Raw genomic sequence first — 22,035 nt, 5'->3', positions numbered from 1 at the left:
GACCAGTGTGGATACTGCTGCAGAGATCCAGGCAAGAGATGGTGGTGCACCACAGAGCAACTCCATAAGATATTTAGGAATTGAAAAGGCTGAGACTTGGAAATAGGTGAGACATGGAGGAGAAAGTAAATACAGCTTAGGTTTCCAGTCGAGCAGCTGGGTGGATGGTGATGCACTTGATGACAGCAAGAAAGTTCTGGGGGAGGAACAGGCTTTGGGGGCGACACGAAGGTCTTTATTTGAGGGTGACTGATGCAAGCATAAATGTCCAGGACACTGCCGGAAATCTGGGGAGGGGCCTGGGCGTGCACCTAAAGCCCTCAGCACAGGGCCCTGCCCTGCCACAGCGGCGCCTCTCACCATCATTATGGGGGCATGTGCACCTGGGCATATCCCGCCCTTCCCCCTAAGTTGTTTGTAGCGATCACTTGCAACGATGAAAGAATCTAGCGAGCCAAAATATATTCTTTATTTTAAGGATGAAAACAGGATAAGGAAGAAAAAAAAAAAGATACCTTTGTTAGTTGCCGCTGCAGTACCATCGAAAAAACATCCTGGGGAAACAAGGCGATGTTAGTGTGTGGCGGGGGAAGAGGCTGGGGACCAGAAATTTGGGTCCTGGAGCCTAGGTTCCAAAGGCGGGTGATAGGGCTTGGACTCTTGGATCTGAGACACCAGGGGCTGGGGGTTATGACTCCTGAGTAGGAGGGGGCTGGCGACTCGGAATTCCGGATCTGAGGGAGGAGGGGCTGAGAAACCCAAACGTCCCAGTCTCAGTAAGGAGAGAGCTGGAGGCTGGGACTCCGGGGTCCCGGGGACTCACCACACCAGCACGGTCACACTGGCTGATGCTAAGGCCACAAGGGCCACGAGCAGGCACTGATTGCCCGGCGTCAGAGCCTCGGGCCTGGCCAGCAGCTCGCCCAGGCTGGGCCTCCAGGGTTCGACCATCTCCGCCTCCTGCGGCACCCAGCGTAACACTTCCCGAAAAGAGACCTGGAGCTCGGTCTCCGCGCGCGGCGGCGGGCCCGTCACTGCGGGGACGCGCACGTCAGCCGGGCGCCAGCCCCACCCCCCGCCGCGCAGCCCCGCCCCCTGTCCCGCCGCGCAGCCCCGCCCCCTGTCCCGCCGCGCGGCCCCGCCCGGCCCGCACCGTTAAGAAAGAAGTAGAGCCGCGCCAGGGGGCGCTGGTCGTGCGTGATCACGCAAGAGAAGGTCCCGCGGTGCGTGGGCTGCACCGGCCGGATCCGCGCCAGGTAACCTTGGGCCCGCGGAATATCTCGGAAGTAGGTTGGATCTTGAGTCCGGAGCTGCGGGACGCTCGGGCTGAAGCGGCGAGAGGCCGAGGGCAGCCGGCTCCGCCCCGAGCACAGAAGAGAGTCTTCCGCCCTCTCGGCAAACCGCTACGTGAAGCCCCGCCCCTAAGCCAGGCCACCGCCCCCCACCACCCCCGAGCCCCGGCCTCACCCTCTTATTCACCGAGCGTTCACGCACGACCCCGCCCCCTAAGCCTTGACTCCGCCTCGTGGGCCTAGGGTTTGCTCTCCCGCCTGAAACTCCTACGAATAACCCACCCCTGGGCTCTGTCACTGCATTTTGAGCTTTGACCTTACCCCCAAATGCCGGGACAGTCCCCTTGCACGAAGCATGAGTCTAGACCGAGCCTCCTCGAATCCCACTCCCTGCCCCCTGACTCTCCATTCTCTAGTGAAGCATAAACCGCCTCCTAAAGCCCTTCACGCTGGACCCGCCCCGACTCACACCTCCTGCGAACTTCCAGGAATAGGTGATCTCTTCCTTAGGCAGCTGGAAGTTCACAGTGCAAGAGAACATGGCCTGACGACCCCGAGTCACCGTCAGGTCCTGAACTGAAGACAGGTCTCGCATCGCCACCTCGGCCCGTCCACGTCCAACCCTCCCCCCCCCCCCCCAACCCCAGCCCCTTCCTCGCTCAGCCCTCTCCCAGTTTTTCAGGTTTCTTGCCTTTCAAGGCCACGCCCCTCACCTGGGCAGTCAAGCGGGAGGTCGCAGACCTTGGAGTAGCATCCGCGGCAGCGAAAACGCCGGGTGACCTCCTGGAGTCCTGGGTGGTGGGAACGCTGGGTCTGGGGTCCATCTGCCTCCCCTGGCCAGGGTCCCTTCAGCCACCATAAGGTCTATTTAACTTCCCGGGGTTCTCCTTGCCGGACAAAATCTGGACCCCGCCTTTCCCGCGCTCATTGGCTGGCTCTCACAACTCTCCAGCCTCTAGGACCCCTATTGGTTTGCCTTGTTGTTTTTTTTTTTTTTGGACCCGCCTTTCGTGAGATTTGTGAACTGGTTTTCTTACTCTTCTCCTGGGCTCGCATTGGCCCCTTCGGATCAGAGGCACCCGTGCCCTTCCAAGAGTCCCAGGTTTCGGCCCTTACCACCTCCCTTCCCCCCGCAATTCTGAGCTTTGAATGACGTGCTTACCGCAGGGAGGAATGCAGGCCTGCACTGCGGAGAGAGGGGAAGCGTTACCACCCTGTAAGTCGCGGCAGGTGCCCCCTTGAAACTCCCCTAGAGGAAACGTTTCGGGGCCGGATGCATTCATTCCTACAAGGGACCAGAGCCAGGTATGCCGCGCTCTACCAAAGGGGCGGGGCCAAGCCTGCAGCTTCCCCCCTGTAGGCGGGGCCAGGCCTGCGGTACTTCACCTGGGGACCCTGCCAGCCCTGCAGCATTCCATAAAGACGTCAGGCACATGCCTGCTGCTGGCACCCAGGAGGCAGGTCCAGCCCCGGTGTATCCCATCGAGCGGGACGGGCCTAGATCGCAGGCGATCATCGGAGGGGACAGAGCCTAATTAGGGCGTCCAATTAGAGGTGTGGTCAGGCTGGACGTAGCCCACTAAGACGCCCCGCATGGAAAGGAAACCTGTCACAGAGTGCCTAGGGTCAGACATTGATCCATGAAGAGGCCCGAGCTAGTCTGGGACAGGATTGTCCTACAAAGCGGTCCCAGCTAGAGGTAACCTTGCCTCGGAGGCGGGGCCGGACCCAGAGTGGTCCTAGCAGGGTAAGAGGCTGTGCCCAGCGTGACCCACAAGGGGAGCTCGGCTCAGAGATCGGGCCGGGGGTTTGGCTTGATGGGAGCGGATGGGGGTCTTCGGAGTTGGGTTTGATAATTGTGCCTGGGGGAAGAAGACAGTCTATTTTACCTTCCTTAAGCTGCAATATAATCTTCTGCATTTTCTCCGCGGCATGAAGGAAGGCAACCCGAAAGGACCCTGGAGGGTGGACGGAGTCCTTGTGGTAAAGACCCTTCCCCAAGGCTGCCAGAGCTTGACAGGCCTGGCTGCCATCATGTCTGTGCCCCTCCCCCAGCCCCTGCTATCCCCAGGTCTCTGGTATATGCCACAGCCTCCTACTCTTATCTGGATGGTGGCACACCCCCAAATCTCCTTCTGCTGCCTCTGGACTAATCAGCCTCTGGACTAATCACTCTGACAGGACTCCGCATCCGTGTTATCTTATTAAGGAGAAAAGGGAGGATAAAGGTCAAATTTCTCCCATGGCCTAGGAGGCCCTGTGTAGACTGGCCTAGTCTCGTCTCCCTCTGCATGCTAAGTCGCCTCAGTCTTGTCCGACTCTTTGTGACCTCACGGACTGTAGCCCACCAGGTTCCTCTGTCCATGGAGATTCTCCAGGCAAGTATACTGGAGTGGGTTGCCATGTCCTCCTCCAGGGGATCTTCCTGACCCAGGTATGGAACCCGCAACTCTTAAGTCTCCTGCAGTTCATTTCCCCTAGTAAGGAAAGCATCACGCTCTCTGCCACCTCAGGGCCTTTGCACATGCTGTCTTCAGTCTCCAGCACACCTCCCCCCGCCACTCCTACTCTTCCTTCCTGTCATCCCTCATGTCTTCTCCTTAGAGGTTTTCTCTGACCACAAATCTAATTTAATCCAGTCCCCTATCTTTGTCTCTAACAGTACTCCGTCTGTTCCATTCATAGCTCTCACCAGTTTGCAAATACATATATTCATATATACATAGTGAGCATTTAAGACTGTCTCTTAAGTAAGCAAACAAGTCCTTCTTTAGTGCTGTGTCCTCAGAAACCAAGAAAGGGCCCCTGAGTCTTAGGAATAAGCATGTGTAGAATGAATTCCAGGATTCAACTGGAATGAGCACCACAGCTGGAAGCCTGGGGCCACAATTCATCCACTGGATGTGTTATATTTGGCCTGGAAAGTGTTTTTAAAAAATGACCCAGTTGCCATCATATGAAGTTTGGGAAAAGTCACATAAAATGTTTGGCATCCCTTTACAAAATCTGGAAGAGCTGTAACAGAGGCAGTATTTCCATGAGGCAGCAGTTGGCTGGAGCTTAGCAGCAGCCACCCACTCTAGACAGGGCACACACCCACTTTTCCAGAGTTCCCAGTCTCTTCATTTCTACCCCTCTTTCACTCTTTCTATGTTCTCTGCTCTTATGGATGTTTGAGTTTTCACCACTGTAATGGCCTTCAAAAAAAAAAAAAAATTGGGGGACTTTCTCAAAGTGGATGGCCGCAATGATTTACAGGTGGAGGTGGCTGTGGAAGTCAGAAGTGTGGCAGGATTTTGTTGTTGTTATTTAGTTGCTAAGTCAGGTTTCAATTCTGTGATCCAGTGCACTGTAGCATGCCTTGCTCCTCTGTCCATTGGATTCTCCAGGCAAGAATACTGGAATGGGGAGCCATTCCCTTCTCCAGGGGATCTTCCCCACCCAGGGATCGAACCTGGGTCTCCTGCACCACAGGCAGATTCTTTACCACTGAGCCACCAGTGCTCATGTGGCGGGGGGCTACGGGCTGAATTCATCTCTTCCAAACTGATACAGTAAAGTCCTAAGCCTAGTCCTTCAGAACGTAACTGTATTTGGAGATGGAATCTTAAGGTGGTAACAACATTAAAATGAGGTTTTTCGGGTGGGCCTTAACCCAACATGACTGATTTCCTTGGAAGAGAAGGAAATTTGGACACAGACACAGAGGGAAGACAGTCATTCTGCAAGTCAAGGAGGGAGGCCTCAGAAGAAACCCACCCTGCTGACACTGACACCTTGATCCCGGACTTCTGGCCTCCAGAACTGTGGGCAAATACACCTCTTTTAGTTAAGCCACCCAGTCTCTGGTTTTTTTGTTACAGCAGCTCTAGCAAACTAATACACAGGGATTGCCAGTTGCCTCAAAATATCTATTTTCTCCTTAATAACATATCACCACGTTTCAGCTGAGAAAGCACCCCGACCCTGCCCCAGTTAAAAGACATTTCCCAACCTCCCATTGTAGCTAGCTGTGGTCATGTGACCTAGCTGTGGTCATGTGTCCAAGTTCTGATGGTTGAGATGTAAGTTTAAGTGTGATGTGTTGAGTCACAGAAAGTAGCCTTAAAAGAGATATGGTGCCATTTTATTGCCCCCTTTCCCCTTCTTTCATCCTGTTGCCTGAAACTTAGATTTGATGGCTGCACTCTAGCAGTTATATAGGACCATGAGGATAAGTAGTATACCCTAGGATGGTAAGGCAGAAAGCTGGAAGGGTACTGAGTCCCCAGGAAAATGGAGCTGCCATAGTAGTCTTAAGTGCCTACCTTAAGACTTATTTTATATGGAAAAAATAAACTTCTACCCTGCTTAAGACATTGCAGGTTTTAACCTTAGGTTAAACCATACATAAAGGGAGGGAATTGAGGATTCTGATAAGAATCTGGCTGAAGTAATGATCATAGAAGTGATGGTAGAAGCTGGAGAGAAGGGGGCTCTGAAGCCAGGAAGCAGGTGCAAAATGAAGGGTCAAGGACTTAGCAGTCTCTTCTTGGCCACAAGGCAGGCAGCAGCTGTGGTCTGGTGATGGCAGTATGGTCAGGAGGATGTGGTCCGAGTGGCGTGCTCAAATGAGATGCCAGGATGATGTTGGAGAAGGCAGCCAAGGAATATCTATGGGCCAAACCAAATGGCTCTTGGGGGACGGTGTGTGGGATATACCAAGTCAGCCAGGGGGCAGGCGAGAAGCATGGGAGTAAATAGGGATGGTGCAAAATGTCCAAAAGGGCAAGAGGCAGGCTTGTGTTAACCACAAAGGGGCACAAGTTATAGTCTCCCCAAAGAGGTGCTTCACTGGGAGCCTCGACTTGCTGATCACCTGCGTTTGAGTCCTGTCTGTCCCAACTATGCGCACACCTGTCTCACTTCCATGCTACCCATCAGATGCACTCCTCCCTATGTGACCTTGGCCGGGTATTTAACCTTCCTGATCCTTGTTTTTTTCCCTCATTCATAAAATGGGGACAATATCGGTGTCTACTTCACAGCATTGGTGATGAGGATTTCATGTCATACAATATAAAAGTCTCCTCCTCCCAAACTACATGCTAGGTACCATTAAATGACCATAATGCGATGTCTGTGTTACAGAATCATCAACTACTGGCATTATCACCCCCTAATATGAGATGGGGAAACCCAGGCACAGAGAGGTTAGGAAATCAGCCAAGGTCACACAGCTAGATTGGAACCCATGTGGCCAAACTCCAGAGTCTCCACGGGTGGCCACTACCTGCAGTAGACACACTGCCCTCCACACGACACTAACAGTGTCAGCAGCCACCACCGGGAACCACTGTGAGTCTATCTGTCCATCTCTCCGGGCCTCCATTCAGGAGAGACCCAGGAGTCGTCTCGATTCTTCCCATCCCCATCATCCTACATACATCTGGTCCAGACAGCCCCTGGGTCCATCCAGGGGAGCCCCAACTTCCCTATCTGGAAAATGGAGCTATAAAACTCCACCTCATGGGGCCAGTACAAGGACATTCTTTAGGAGGATTATTAACATAAATCACACTTTGCAGACACAGCATCTTCCATGCAAGGGGCAGGTTCATCTCAGCCCCCACCAACCATCACAACAAGTTTAAGACACCACTGACCATCTCCTCCCTAGGCCTTCCGCGTCTGCTTTTGACCCACATGGCCTTAGTCAGAACCCCTCTTTCCTGTAAAATCCTCCAAAGGGTTTCCCCACATCAAGAGCAAGAGCTGAAGTGATCATTGGGTATGAAATGGAAAGAGGGGGTCCTTTGGCTAAAGCTGGCTCAAGGACGCACCCTAGCGGTTCCCAAAGTGTGTTCCCAGCACAGCAGCAGCAGCACCTGGGAACTTGTTAGACATGTCCATTTCTGGGCCCCACCTCAGACCTAAGGCTCAGAAACAGAGGGTGGGGCCCAGGAGCCTGCATTTTAATAAGGTCCCAGGAGATTCTGACATACACTATGGGGCTGGAGAACTACTGGCCTACATGGTCCACTCCAGCCCCACTGGCCCCAGGGCCTTTGCACTGGCTCTTTCCACCACCTGGAAGCTCTCTCCGCAGATCACCTGCACAGCTCTCTCTGTTCCCCCTCAGTCTTTGCACAACGGGATCTTTTCATTTGCACCTCCCCTGATCAACCTGTTTAGTAAAACGATCACCCCACTGGCCACCCCCCTTTCTCTCCCTCTTTTGTTTCCCTCCATAGCATGGATCACCAACTGACATCTATGGCATTTCACTGATTACGTTTAATAATCAGTGCAAGCAACCTGAGGGCAGGTGGCTTGCAGTTTGGGTCACAGCCGTGTCCCTGGTGGTGTTCCTGGCACAGTCAGTTAAATACCCATGGAACGTAAAGCCCCAGCTTCTCCCAGCCCCCAGACTCTCCCTCCAGTCCATCCATATGGCCCTCGAGGATCTTTCTACAGCCTGAGCTGACCCTGCCCTTCCCCTGCTCACAGCCTTGTTTCTTTGGGACAGTCTCAAATCTCCCTGACTCCCAGCTGTACCCTGGACGTCCCCCAGGCCCCTCGCAGTCACTGCAGCCTCACTCAGCTGGCCAGCAGTCACTGCAACCTCACTCAGCTGGCCATCTACCCCTTCTCCTGCTCTTCCTCCCAGGGATGACCACTGCCCACTCAGACACGGAGCCAGACCCGGCACACAGTCCCTAACCCTCCTCTTCCCCTCTCCCTGAGCAGCTCATCAGACCCAGGCCTGGTCCTCTCTTCTCCACTTTCACAGATTCCCCACCGCAGGTCTGGCCTCCTTCACCACAGCCTCCACCCCAGGCCTCCCAGCCTCCACTCCCTCCCCTGCTCCAGTTGGTCCCACACACTGCCCTCAGGGTCTTCTGCACCCAGAGCAGGACTTGTTTCTGCTCTTTTCGAAAACTTCTGATGTAGGGGAGAAGGGCATTTCCCAGAATTCTCCCCCCACCCCCACCCCCAGCTCTGAGTTCCCCAGCTCTCCCTTTGTGGGTGGGGGAATCTGCAGCTGAAGTCTTCTCCATGCCGCACCTCCCCCCTGCACTGGGAGCCCCCCGGATGGATGGGAAGCTCCTCATGTTTGGGGATCATGTTTGTCAAAAAGCTCACAGGCAAGAGTAGGAAGCAAAAGAAGTAATAGAACTGAAATGTAGATATAAGTGTGGAGCCCCCAGACCACGGACACGGCCATGAACGCTTCCCCACCCGTAGTTCCAGTCTCCAGCATGCAGGGGCAGGGGTTGGAGGGAGTCCTGTGTCACGTGACCACTGTGGCCTGGTGTGATCACTGTTCACCCTGCCCCTCAGCCACGAGGGTCACCCCAGCCCTGTGATCCCTTCACACTGTCACACGCATGTGCTGATCATGTCTCCCTCCCTCAAGGTTGTCACATGTGCCTGTCTCCGCAGTGATGCTCTCCCTCCGTGCTCCCACCTGTCTTCTGGGCCCCCTAATAGCCTCCATCGGTCAAAGATGTGGAATCACTTTGCTAACTGTAGGGAATTTTATCCTAGAGGAAGCTCTCCTCCCTGAAGTCTGTCTCCACTGCTGGAGCCCCCTCCGTCTCACTGAGTTCCCACACCTTGCCGGAAGGCAAAGTGCTTGTCCCCTTTCTCAGATGGGTAAGTTGAGGCCCGAAGTTGGGGATGGGGGCAGTGATGCATCCAGAATCTCACAGCCAGGGAGAGGGCAAGCCACAGAGGGAGGGCAGGTTTCACCTCCCTGAGCCCCACTGGCCTCAGACTCTCAAGTTCATTCTGCCCTGAACCCACCAGGCCCTGCCCGTCTCTGCTCCCTGACAAGGTCACCCAGCTCCCTTGGCATCCTACCATCAAGATCACTGTCACGTTCTGGGCTTTCTCCCCCGTGCCCTCCGCCCCACAAAGGCTCAGACATCCATATCCCAGTGCCATGGACCCTGCCCCACTCACCCTGGGCAGCGGCCATCTCCTGGAGGGAGTGGGTCATCTGGGTGAAGGCATCGTGCAGCTGGCCCCTCTCCTCGTAGTCTGGTGGTGGGAAGCAGGGGCTGGGGGGAAACTGCTTCCCCCGGCACCATGTCCCCGAGGTGGTCATCCCTCTGTCTCCGAGCTCTGCTCCCCACGTCTCCATTCTCCCATCTGTGTGTCTCGTCCCTCTCAGTCTCTCCAGGCCTCTCAGGTCCCTCCCTCCACCTACCCTCGGACCCCCCTCCCATCCCAGGAGGATGCTGGGGAGCAAGGGGCAGTCTCCTCACTGATCTCAGTGTCCAGCAGCCCCTTAAAGGCGTCTGCGAAGGCCTCCTCACACTTCCCGAGGTCGGGGCTGTCCAGGCCGGCGAAGATCTGGCAGATCTGGAGACGCTCCTCGTAAGACGTGAAGCAGAGGAGACAGGCCCAGGCTGAAGCCCCAGAGACCACAAGGGCCGCCAGGGAGGGCAGGATGGCGCTCCAAGGGGCCAGCCAGGCCATGGCGGAGGGTCGCAGCCTGGGGGAAAGCTGGTGACTTTTGTGAGGTCACTGTGGTGCGGGGGAGGGGCTCAAGATGCACGGGTCAGAGGTCAGGTCTCAGTCACCAATCCAATGTCAGGCTCCCCCTGTGGGGGTTTTCAGGGAGGAAGGGGACAGGGGGTCGGGCTGGCAAGCCCCAGGCTGGTGGTTGGGCCGGACGCCAGGCTCCCAAGAACCTCACCTGTGACCCTGGACGTCCTCACAGGTTAAAGGGTCTCAGGGACGCAGAGGCCGGCAGTGCACTGTGTGTGGGGGGGCCTGCCAGGCCCTGGGGTGGGGGTGGGGGTGCCGGGGAAATGAACATGGCACAGAGACACCATAAGGGCCCGAAAGACAGAAACTAGGCCACAGGGAGACACCAGGAGGCCAGAGATCCAGAAAGCACCATAAGAGACTAATGGAGACAGTTTCAGAGGCCGCTGCACAGAGACCCAGTGGAGATGGAGAGACAGAGAAAGCCAAGCAGAGATTTCTGGATGGGAGAGAAACTCTCTGAAGGAAAGGGGAGAAAGGAAAGGGATGAGGACAGGAGGGACAGCCCCGCTTCTCTCCCAGGGTCCCTGCGGCAGCCCCCCCTCCCCAGCCTGGCCGGGTGGGGCAGGGGACCAGGGTCCAGGGGTCCCCGCCGGCCGTCCCGTGCAGGGCGCAGCCTGGGGAAAGCTAGGAGGCCGTATAGTGATCTCCTTGGGTGTCCTCCTCAACTATACAACCTCCTACCTCAGCCCGGGGGGCGCGGCAGGCGGACAGACAGACGGATGGACGGACAGACGGGGCCGGGGAGGGCGGGGAGGGCCGGGGGAGGCCCCAGCCGCGATGGTGAGCCCCCGACACGGACCCACAGACACGAGCTTGTGTGCGGCGAAGGCCCCGCAAGGTCGGTTCTACGGGTGGGTGCCAGGACCCAGGAATCCGGGCCCCCGGCCCCCTCCTCCCCAAGGAACCCAGGAGTCAGTCTCTCGGCCCCTTCCTCCCCGAAGGTCCCCGGAATCCAGGTCCCCTAGCCCCCACTGCTCCCTGAGATTCAAAAGTCCGAGTCCTCAAGCCCCTCTTCTCCCCAGGGGACCCAGGAGGCCAGGCCCCCGGCCCCTCCCTCAGTCCCGGGAATCCAGCCAGGCCTGTCTCCTTCGGAGAAGACGCAGCCCGGCTTCCCGGATCCCGGGTCCGAGGGAACTTCTCCAGTTTCAGAGTTTGGCCACTTGGGCCAGCTCCCTCCCTGACCCTACCTGTCAGATAATCGGAAATCCAGAAGCAGGGCGGAGGCCGCCCAGGGGCTATAAACCCGTGAAAGCCTGTCTGGGTATCTGCTCCTCTCTCACCCCTGCTTTTGGCCTCTCATCAAGTACCACACTGACATCCGCGGATGCCGCCCCAGGCCTGTGTCATCTCTCCGGCTGAGCGCGAGGTGCCATCGGCACCCCCATTTCGCAGGTGGTAAGGCTGAGCCCCAGCCAGCCGTAGGCTGGGGTGGGGAGGGTGGCGGGGGCAAGAGTGGGAGGGGCCAGGCCTTCCAGGCAAGAGGGCCCAGCACCCGCCCTCCCCAGCCCGGGGCTGAGTCTGTGCACCTGAGAACCTCCGCCTCGGTCCAGGGCTCCAGCGGTCTCGCTCCCGCCGTCTCCCGCTCCAGCTCCATCTTCCCGGTCCTCTCTCCCGGTCCGGCCTGCTCGCCCTCGGCCTCACCTGGTCCCCATCTCCTGCAGCCTCCGTGCGCTCCTCCCCGGCTCTGCGCTGCGCATCCGCGCCTCCCCCCGCGCGCGGCCGTCCCCGGCTCGCAGGGGCCTTTCTCAGGCCGCGTCTCCCCGCCCTCCCCCGCCTTGCTCTCTCTCCTCTCCTTCTTTCTGCTTCTTTCCCTTTCCCTCCGGCCTTGCCCCCTCCCCTGCTCCGCCCTCCTCCCCCTGTCTTTGTCCCTTTCCTCCCTTCTCTCCCTCGATTTCCCCGTCTCTCCCCCCCCCCCCCAACCCTCTTCCCCCTGCCTGCCTCCCTCCCTCGTCTCCATCTCCCGGCCTCCTTCTCCCCCTGCGTCTCCCTCCTTGCCTCTCTCTCTCTCTTTCTCCTTCTCTCCCTCCCGGGTCTCTCGCCTCCCTCCACCCCCCCTTCTCCTTCCTTCTCTCCCTCCCCCTCGCCGCAGCTCGGAGCCAGGTCTGGAGCTGGGGGTGGGGTGGGGGTGGTTCGCGCAGGGGCCCAGGGCCGGGGTAGCGACCTGCTGGGGAGGCGGGGAGGCGCGGAGGGGCGGGGGAGGCCGGGGGGAAGGGCGGAGGGGGGAGCCCAGGGACGGGTCCGCGGACCCCGCTCGCATCCCGCTTCCCTCCTTCCCGGCCTCCCCGACCCTCCGGCAGGGGCGCGCGCCGGGCCAAGGTGGGGAGGAAGGGGAAGGGAGGAGGCGGCCCCCGCCCCCCCGACCCCCCCAACCTGGCCCGGAGCCCAGGCCCGGGCTCCCAGCATGCCCCGGGGCTGCCGGGGGCCTGGGGAGGGGGTGCGAGCCGAGGGAAGCCGAGCGTCCTCAGGGTTCGCGGGGCCGCAGCATCGCCCTGCGGCTGCGGCATGTCTCTCCTAGGGAAACTGAGGCCCGCAGAGAGCGGAGGGCGGGGGGGGCGGGGGTCAGGACCCGATCGAGGTCACTGCACCGGGCCTCGGCGGAAACGCGGACTCCCCGGGCCCGCAGGCCCGACCCGGGGAAAGGGTTGGCGCAGGACTTCGCCCAGGTCTGGGCCCCCCTCCCCCTCCCCGCAGACCCTGGGGAGCCCCCAAGGGTCAGAGAGCAGACCCAAACAGTCTGGCACCATGGCAACCAGTGGCCCCGCCCCCTTAACCCCCAGAGGGCTGGACTCCAGCTGGGGCCAAAAAGGAGGAGGTGGGGACACCTGGGCTAGGGGGAGAAAGGGTCTGGGGGCCCGAACTCTGGGATTTCATGGAGAATCAGGGGGCTGGAATGTGGACCCGGCCCCCCCCTTCCTCCCTTCCAAGGGCTGAGGGAAGAAGAGGCTGGAGGCCCAGACTCCAGGGTCCAGGGCTAAAAAAAGGGGGCTGGGGTTCGGACGCTGGAATTCTGCGGGAGGCGCCGGGTCGCGGACGCCCAGGTCTGAGGGAGGAGGGGGCCGGGGACTGGAATCCCGGTCCCCGAGGGAGCCTGGACGCTGGGCCTCTCCTGCGCCAGACATCCCCTGCCCCCGCCGCTGACCCTGGCCTGTCTGGCAGCCCAGACAACCTCCCCCTCCTCGGCAGCCCCCTCCCACTGGCTCGGCTCACCCTTGACCCCTCAGAGCCCCGCAGCCCCTTCCCTGCCCCTCCCCCGCCCCTCCAGCCAGACGTTAACCCTTCCGAGGCCAGAGGCACCTCCAGAGCCAGCCTCTCCCTTGAGCTCCCCTGAGGGCGCGGGAGGGCATCCCTCCCGAGTCTCCTCCGGCTCCGAGCCTCTCTAGCTATCCCAGCCCCATCTCTCCCCTCCCAGTGGAATCTAGGAGGTGCCCCTGGCCCGCTCCTCCTCCTGAACCCCGGAATCCAGGCCCCCCCCAGTTCCCACCTACAAGGATTCGGGACTCTGGGTCCCCAGCCCCCGCCTCCTCCTCCAGGAACCCAGAAATCCAAGGACCCTGGAGTCCGGGCCCCGGGTCCCACACCCCTGCCTCTCCGTAGACTCACGGCTCCACCGCTCCCGCGTCGGGGGAAGGGTCTCGGCGGGCAGCCCCCCGGGGCCGGGCCGAGCCGGGCCCCGCTGCCGCCGCCGCCGCCAGCTCTCCATCCTCTCCCCGCCTCCGCCGCCCGACGGCCTCTCCCCTTCCTCCCGGCGTCCCAGCCATCCTCCTTCCCTCCTCCCCGACTCCCTCCGGCTTGGGCCTCCTCCCGGTTCTGCGGGCCCGGCTCCCCCGCCCGGGACCCCGGCGGACCAGCCCCCTCCCCAGGGGGGCCCCCGCCCCGGCCCCTCCCCACCGCCCGGCCCAGTCCGGCCTGGCTTCCACCACCGCCACCGCCCCCCCCCCCCCCCGCCCCTGCCCCGGAGCTGGCCCCGGTCCAGGGGAAAAAATTCCATCCAGCCCCGGGGAGGAGGGAGCGGGGCGGGGGAGGGAGCGGGGCGGAGAGGCCGGGCCGGGGAGCGTGACGCAGGGAGGAGGGAAGGGACAAAAGGGGCCGGGAGGCGGTAGGGTGAGCCGGCGGCGCTCCCGCTCCTCCCTCCCTCCTCCCTCGGCCGGGGCCGGTTCTCTACTCTCCGCTTTCTTTCGTCCCCTCCACCTCTCCTCCCTTTCCTTCACTCTGCCCGCCTCCTCCTGGCCCTGTGCTCCCCCCACCCCACCCCCCGCCCCCGTGTCTCCGTCTCCGCGTCTCTCTTTCTCCTTACATCACGCCCCCCGCGCCCCTCCATCAGGGTCTTCTCCTCTCCTCGCTCTGTCTCCCCCTTTCTGCTCTCCCAGCCTCCTTCCCCTCCCTCCGCTTCGGTTTCTCCACCCACCCACCCACTGGGGGACGGAAAGGTGAATCAGACCCAGATCTGCCCTTGCAGTCCGAGCTCACAAGTCTGATGGAGGAGACAGGCCCAGACGCAGACAGTTCCAATCCTGGGCGATCGGGGTATGACCAAGGGAGGGTCCAGCGGCTTGTGGGAGCCCCGGGGTATGGGGCAGGAATCCTTTCAGCTGGCGATAGCCGAAAGGGCCTCCAGACAAGGCGGTGGTTGTGACCTCCAAGAACTAGGAGAAGTTAGATCTGAATTGTGAGAGAGAGAGAGAGAGAGGCGTCCGTAAGGGCGTTGCAGGCGGAGGGCACAGCTGAAGCAGAGGCCCAGAGGAAACCAGGGGGGCGATTCTGGGAGCAGGGCAGGCGGTCAAGTCTGATGGGAACTCAGGAGCCTGCAAGAGGCTGAGATGGTGGGCGGGGCCAGGTGCCCAGCGCTTGGCTGGCCGGGGGCGGGGAACTTTTCCATGTGGGTGTCTGGGAGCAAAGGGAGGGGCAGGGTCAGATTTGGGGTGTCAAAGTGATCCCTCTGGGGCCTGTGGGGGATCCGAGGCGGGGACCCTGGGGACCCAGAGGAGGGGCTGGGACAGAGAATGTGAGGAGGGTGATGAGGATGGAAGAGGTCAGGAAGATAAAACAACCAGGAGTGTGGCCCTGAGACTGCGGGGGCCAGGAGTTGTTCTGGATGGGGAACCAGAGGGAGAAGGGGGTGCAGAAGAGGGCAGGCACTGTGTGCCGATTGGGACCTGGTGGACCTTAGGGCCCCAGAGGACATATTGAGGACACATTGAGGGAGTGGTGAGTGTAGGGTCCTGGGGTTCCAACATTGAAAAATGCCATCTCCTCCTGCCCTGTCCCTGGCCACCCACTCCTCTCTGGGGACAGCTCATGCTTACCAGTTTCTTATGAATCTTTCCAGAAGAATTATATCCTTCTGTACTTGTTTATTGGGCTTCCCTTAAGGCTCAGCTTAAAGAATTTGCCTGCAATGCGGGAGACCTGGGTTCGATCCCTGGGTTAAGAAGATCCCCTGGAGAAGGGAAAGGGTACCCACTCCAATATTCTGGCCTAGAGAATTCCATGGACTGTATAGGCCATGGGGTTGCAGAGTCCCACAGGACTGAGCGACTTTCACTTTCACACATGTGTTATACTAACCCCCTCTGTTTTGTCCCCAGGTGCGATCATATTATTCTATGTTTTTTTTTTTTAACACTGTATCCTGTGTTATTCATCCATGTGTGTGTGCTAAGTCGCTTCAGTCATGTCCAACTCTTTGTGACCCCATGGATTGTAACCCAACAGGCTCCTCTGTCCATGGGATTCTCCAGGCAAGAATACTGGAGTGGTTGGCCATGCCCTCCTCCAGGGGATCTTCCTGACCCAGGGATCAAACCAGCGTCTCTTATGTCTCTTTCATTGGCAGGCGGGTTCTTTACCACTAGTGTCACTTGGGAAAACCTTATTCATCCATTTTTGTCATCAACTAGGAGGGGTTTTTCACATAAAGAAACTAATGATTATGAATATAGTTTTTTTTAAAAAAAACTATAATTTCTTCCAATGCTCTGAAGCCTCTCTACCCAGATATTTGATAAATACTTCTAGGTTCTTTAAATTTTCTCACTAATTACTAATGATAGGAATAATAACAAATGGCAATCCTTTCTCGAATGTCTACTTAAGGACAGTTTTCTGGGCTGAGTATTTGTTATACATTGTCTCAGTCAACATTTTGGGGGTTTTTTGGCCTCACCCTGCTACTTGTGGGATCTTAGTTCCCTCACCAGGGATCAAGTCAATGCCCCCTGCATTGGAAGCATGGAGTCTTAACCACTGGACCACCAGGGACTTCCCAGCAGCAGTCTTATTTTTAAGAATTGTTTTATCTCCATGTAAGGATGAGAGAACTGAGATTCTGAATAGTGAGTTTCCCATGCTTACAAGTGAATGGCAGAGCCCAGGCCATTCACCCAGGCCTCTCTGGGTCCATGTGCTATGCCATTTCTTTGGAGACCGGCTGCCCCTGCGAAAATGTCCAACTTGCCTGGGGTTGCTGTCCAGCATAGGTTAGACTTGTCATGCACACAGATTCACACTTGATAAAAGGATCTTTTGTCAGACCCTACACCTTGACTTGGCATCCAGAATGACTGTCAGTCTGTTCTCATCTTCAGATGCCCTGCGTTCATATCAGGACAAAAACCACACCACCATGCTCTCTTCTTGTGCTTGCCCTGATTCCCTTGTTTGGTGATTCTCGACGTCTGGGTCTGTCTCTGAGAGTTCACTGAAGGCACCGTGGAGGTCTGAGTCATCTCGATGTCCTCAGTATCACTCAGCATAGGGTGTGGCTCAGAGGAAGGGCTCAGGAAAACGTTTGCCAAATGAATGAATGGAGAGGTGGATGAATAACAAGTGGTTTATGGGTTAGGCTGAGACTTGCCTAAGTTCTGGGATAAAAGAACTTAATTCCCGTTAGTTCCTGAAGCATAAGACCTCTGTTACCATTTGTTAGTGACTCATAGGAAGCACTGTTTCCACCGTTCTTTGATATACAGAGTTCATAACTCCCTTGACACCTAATACTGAAATATTGCCACTTCCACACATCTCTAAAACTCAAGATTCACTGTTCACTCCCATCAGCCCCTGAGACTCAGAACCCACCATTCGCTCCCATCAGCCCCTGAGACTCAGGGTCCACCACTCCCATCTGCCACTGACACACAGTACCACAGTTCTTGTCAGTCCTTGATACCCAATATCCGTAATTCCTATCCCACTACAATACAAGGTGACCACCATTCCCATCAGCTCCTGAGACAGAAGTTCTACCTTTCCTATTATCCCTTTAGAACAGCATGCCAATGGAAAATAAAAACTCCCCGCCCTCCACAAGGCCGTCTGCAATTCCCTGGAACAGAAACTGTGAGCCAGGAAGACACTTCAGCCTGCCCTGAAGTAGGTCTGAATCAAGGACTCACTTATTAATGCTGTAGAAATGGGGACACGAAGGTTATGAACTTCCCAGGTAGCAAAGAATCCTTCCATGGGAGGGATCAACCCCAAACTGGACATAATCTTATAGCGTCACCAGAGAATGCTTCCAAACTCAAGACAGTACCCCACAGCACCACTTAATCCCCACAGGTGTGATAATCCTCAGACGGCAGATCACCCAAAATATTAATACCAGACGATCCAAATGCAACAGGTGCTCCCATCATGCTGTTAAGTAATCCCAAATGGCAACTTACCCCAGTGGATTTAGGAACTGGGGAGGGGGCCACCTTTTCTGTGCATGTCGGCTGGTGGTGGGAAGAAGATGACAATTTTTCAATTTACTTTTTACTTTTGGCTGTACTGGGTCTTTGTTGCCGCATGAGGACCTTCTCTAGTTACGGTGTGCAAGTTTCTCATTGCGGTGGCTTCTCTTGTTGCCAAGCATGGGTGTGTAAGCTCAGCAGTTGTGGCTCGCAGGTCCAGTTGCCTCATGGCACATGCAATCTTCCTAGACCAAGGATCACACCCATGTCTCCTGTATTGGGAGGTGGATTCTCAAACACTGGACCACCGGGGAAGCCCCAGAAGATGACAAATCTTAGTCCCACTATTAACTCTTTCCTGGGTGGAGGGTTGGTGTGGTTTTTAAGGGAGGGTTTCTCCATGGCCTATTTCTCTCCCTTATGGCCATGCCTTCTAGTCGTCTGAATGGTGAAGGGCCTTCAACTATTCCACTCTTCACATCTCAGCAAATGGGAGAGAGGATGGTTCTGAGGTTCATGGAGAGTGGAGTGGGAGTGGATACCGTTTTTTCAAGCTCATCAGCCATCCACTTCTCCTTCTTCTGGTGATAGAGTCTGCCTTTCCCATGAGAAACCCATTCCAGGTGACTCTAACAAGGATGTTCGCATAAAATGCCCTTCCTCCTTCCCCCCTGGACAAGTGACCCAATATGGGCCAATCAGAATGATCGTTCATTCATCTGTGATCCCCTAGTAGAGATGACTAGAATCTAAGATTTTTTTCATCTTTTAAAATATTTTAAAAACTTTTATTGAAATGTTGATTCTCACTTTGTTAGTTTCAGGTGCAGTGCAATTCAATTATATCTTTTCCCTTATAGATTATTACAAAATATTGAACACAGTTCCCTGTGCCATGTAGTAGGTCTTTGTTATTTGTGGTTTTCTACATGTAGTGTGTATGTGTTAATTCCAACACCCTAATTTATCCCTCCCCTTCCCCTTTGGTAATCATAAGTTTGTTTTCTGTCTGTGGGTCTATTCCTCATTTGTAAATAAGTTCATTTGTATGACTTTTTTTAGATTCCACATGTAAGCGATATCATATGATATTTGTCTTTGTCTGACTGACTTCGCTTAGTGTGAATCTCTAGGTCCATCCATGTTGCAGCAAATGGCATCATTTCATCTTTTTTTTTTAATGACTGAGTAGTATTCCACTGCGCTTCCCTGGTGACTCGGTGGTAAAGAATCTGCCTGCAATGCAGGAGACCTGGGTTTGATCCCTGGCTTGGGGAGATACCCTGGAGGAGCAAATGGCAACCCACTCCAGTATTCTTTCCTGGAGAATTCCATGGACAGACAAGCCTGGTGGGCTACAGTCCATAGAGTCGCACAGAGCCTGACATGACTGAAGCGACCAAGCAGCAGCAGCAGTATTCCATTGTGTATATAAACCACATCTTCTTTATCTATTTATCTGTTGATGAACACTTAGATTGTTTCCACATGTTGGCTATCTTTCATAGTGAGGCAGAGTTTCACTATTAACATGATGATAATTGCTCCTGAAGTGCCAGGAAAAGCAGCTAGACAGGAAATTGAAACAAGCAGTGTAAATGTGAGAAATGAAAAGACAAAAGTGTCATCATCTGCAGATAATAAGATCCCCTACTGAGAAAGCCCAAGAGAATTTACAGAAAAATAGAACTCATTATCAAGTTCTTTGAGTTGGCAAACTATAAGTTATACATACTAGTTAAGATCTGATGAAGAAGCAACAAGTAAAATTAGATCCCTGTCTCACACCGCACACAATATCATTCCAGGTGGAACGAAAATAATTTTCCACTATTTTTTAATGGAAGAAAGTGATCGAATTTGACAAATGAATTAATCTGCTGCTAATGGGAGTGATTTTGTTTTCCCTCCAGGGGACACTTGGCACAGGCTGGAGACATTTTTGTTTGTCCCAGCTGAGTCAGGGAGGGGGATGCTACTGGCATCTAGTGAGTGGAGGATGGAGATGCTGCGAAATATCCTGTAGGACATCTTCCCTCTGCCCCAGAACAAGGATTGCCCAGTTCCAAATACCGATAGTGTTAAAGTGGAAAAGCTGTGGTGTAACACGACACCTTAATGAGTTATTGTATTGCTTCTAATAGATTTCCAGTTACTTTTTGGATGTCCCTGGTATATAATCATACTAACTGCAGATGATAAGGATACATCCTCCCATTTTTTATTCCTCTTATTTGGTTCTTTTTAGTAATTGCGTTTAGCCAGCACTCTCAGAGGAGGAAGAGATGGATAGATGGCATCACCGACTCAGTGGACATAGTTTGAGTAAGCTACGGGAGTTGGTGGTGGACACGGAAGCCTGGCGTGTTGCAGTCCATGGGGTCGCAAAGAGTTGGACACAACTGAGCAACTAAACTGAGCATTCTCAGAACAATGTTTCCACCAAGAAACTGAATGATACTTCTCTGTTTGGGAATTCCATCATTGCTCATTGCATAAGATTCTACTTCCTACCACCAAGGACTTAAAGGCTAGATACTTGCTTTTCCTGAAACTGAGTGACTAGTGTGTATATGTCTGCACTGAGACTCCATAAAGACCTCAGGAGATTTCCCAAGTGGCTCAGTGGTAAAGAATCCACCTGCCAATGCAGGAGACACAAGTTTAATCCCTGGGTTGGAAAGATCCCCTGGAGTAGGAAATGGCAACCCACTCCAGTATTCCTGCCTGGAAAATCCCATTGACAGAGGAACCTGGTGGGCTACAGTCCATGGGGCTGCAAAGAGTCAGACATGACTTGCTGACTAAACAACAACAAAGACATCAGGAAGGGTCCTGTGCGCCCTTTGATGGCCTTGGCACTGAACCAGGCTGTCCCTTGGAAAACTTGGCTATGATTCTCCTCCCACTGTTTCCTTGGGTTTTGACCCATTTTCTAAACTTGGAAGTTTAGCTTTCTCATCCTCTCTGTCAGCTGCCCAGTGTCCTATGAATGAACCCCCTTTTTGCTTAAGTTAACCCAAATTGGTTTCCTTCACAACCAAGAATCCCACAGTGAGAATGTTAAACAGTAATTGTGATTGCTTGCTTAGTCACTGAGTCGTGTCTGACTCTTTGTAACCCCATGGACTGAACTCCGCCAGGCTCCTCTGTCCATGGGATTCTCCACGCAAAAATATTGGGGGGGAGGGTTGCCATGCCCTCCTCCAGGGGATCTTCCCAACTCTGGGATCAGACCCAGGTCTCCTGCATTGCAGGCAGATTCTTTACCATCTGAGCCACCAGGGGAGCCCAAGAATACTGGAGTGGGTAACCTAACCCTTCTCCAGAGGATCTTCCTGACCCAGAAATGGAACTGGGGTTTCTTGCATTGCAGGTGGATTCTTTACCAGCTGAGCTACCAAGGGAAGCCCATTAATTGTGATAGTGAGCTAATTGTCTAGTTTCTGACTTAGTTGGAAATAGTCTCTCGTCTGTACACATTCATTAATCTATTCATAAAACACATTTTGACATTCATGAGTTCACTCCTTTATCTCTAGTTCCAACCCAGTACCAGTTGGGTCATTCTGGTCTTCTGCCTTCCCATATGTGTAAGCCCCTTCTTTGAGAAAGGGAAACCAGTTCTCCACTATCCATAATGTGTTTACTTATTTGATTCTTTCCTCTTTTTTTTTTTTTTTTTTTGCAGCCATACGATATGGCACACAGAACCTTACTCCCTGACCAGAGATTGAACCCAAGCCCCCCAGCATGGAAGCTCAGAGTTCTAACCACTGGACCACCAGTAAATTTCCTTGGTTAGTTTCTCTTGAGTGTAACTGGTTCCCTGTCTCAACCACCATTCAATCCCAGTTTGGTGGTGGACACACAGGGCCTTCACCACTGGACCACAAGGGATGTCCCCAACTTTTCATTCTTTTTTAAAATTTATTTTGAATTGGAGGATAATTGCTTTAGAATGTTCTGTTGGTTTCTGCCACACAACAACATGAATCAGCCATAAGTATTCATATGTTCCCTCCCTCTTGAAGCTCCCTCCCACCCACCACTCCAACTTTTCTGATTTTATGTATTTATTTTAATTGAAGATAACTGCTTTACAGAATTTTGTTGTTTTCTGCCAAATATCAACATGAATCAGCCAAAAGTATACGTATGCCCCCTCCCTCTTGAACCTCCCTCCCAACCCCACCCCAACTTTTAATTTTTATCTTTAGTTTACATTGAATCGGCATCATCTGTTTGTGGACATTTTGAAATAATTTGACACGATTCTGTCAGCTTATTGTGTAGTTACTAATCTATTTAATCCCTGGAGAAGGAAATGGGCACCCACTTCAGTATTCTTGCCTGGATGATCCCACGGACAGAGGAGGCTGGCAGGCTATAATCCATGGCGTCACAAAGAGTTGGACACAACTGAGTGACTGAGCACAATCTATTTAACATCTTCATCTCTTCTTGAGAATATTTTTGAAATTTACATGGCCCTAAAAGATTATCCATTTATCCTCAACTTTCCA

General features: G+C 54.9%; 1 protein-coding gene across 1 annotated transcript; it reads right to left on the bottom strand.

Moving 5' to 3' along the window:
- Positions 1-520: 520 nt before the first annotated feature.
- SPACA6 (sperm acrosome associated 6) lies at positions 521-9,758 on the bottom strand. Its single transcript, XM_068992104.1, has 10 exons — positions 9,545-9,758; positions 9,240-9,317; positions 3,182-3,250; positions 2,455-2,478; positions 2,006-2,083; positions 1,762-1,868; positions 1,680-1,682; positions 1,154-1,310; positions 824-1,034; positions 521-554 (listed from the first exon to the last, which is right to left on the bottom strand). The coding sequence occupies exons 1-10, from the start codon at positions 9,756-9,758 to the stop codon at positions 521-523; spliced, it is 975 nt and encodes a 324-aa protein (XP_068848205.1).
- Positions 9,759-22,035: the final 12,277 nt, after the last annotated feature.

The sequence above is a fragment of the Capricornis sumatraensis genome, chromosome 20 (assembly GCF_032405125.1).
Source record: "Capricornis sumatraensis isolate serow.1 chromosome 20, serow.2, whole genome shotgun sequence".
Lineage (NCBI taxonomy): Eukaryota > Metazoa > Chordata > Mammalia > Artiodactyla > Bovidae > Capricornis > Capricornis sumatraensis.
Note: the sequence above shows the minus strand (reverse complement) of the source record. Positions and strands in the feature narration are given on the sequence as shown.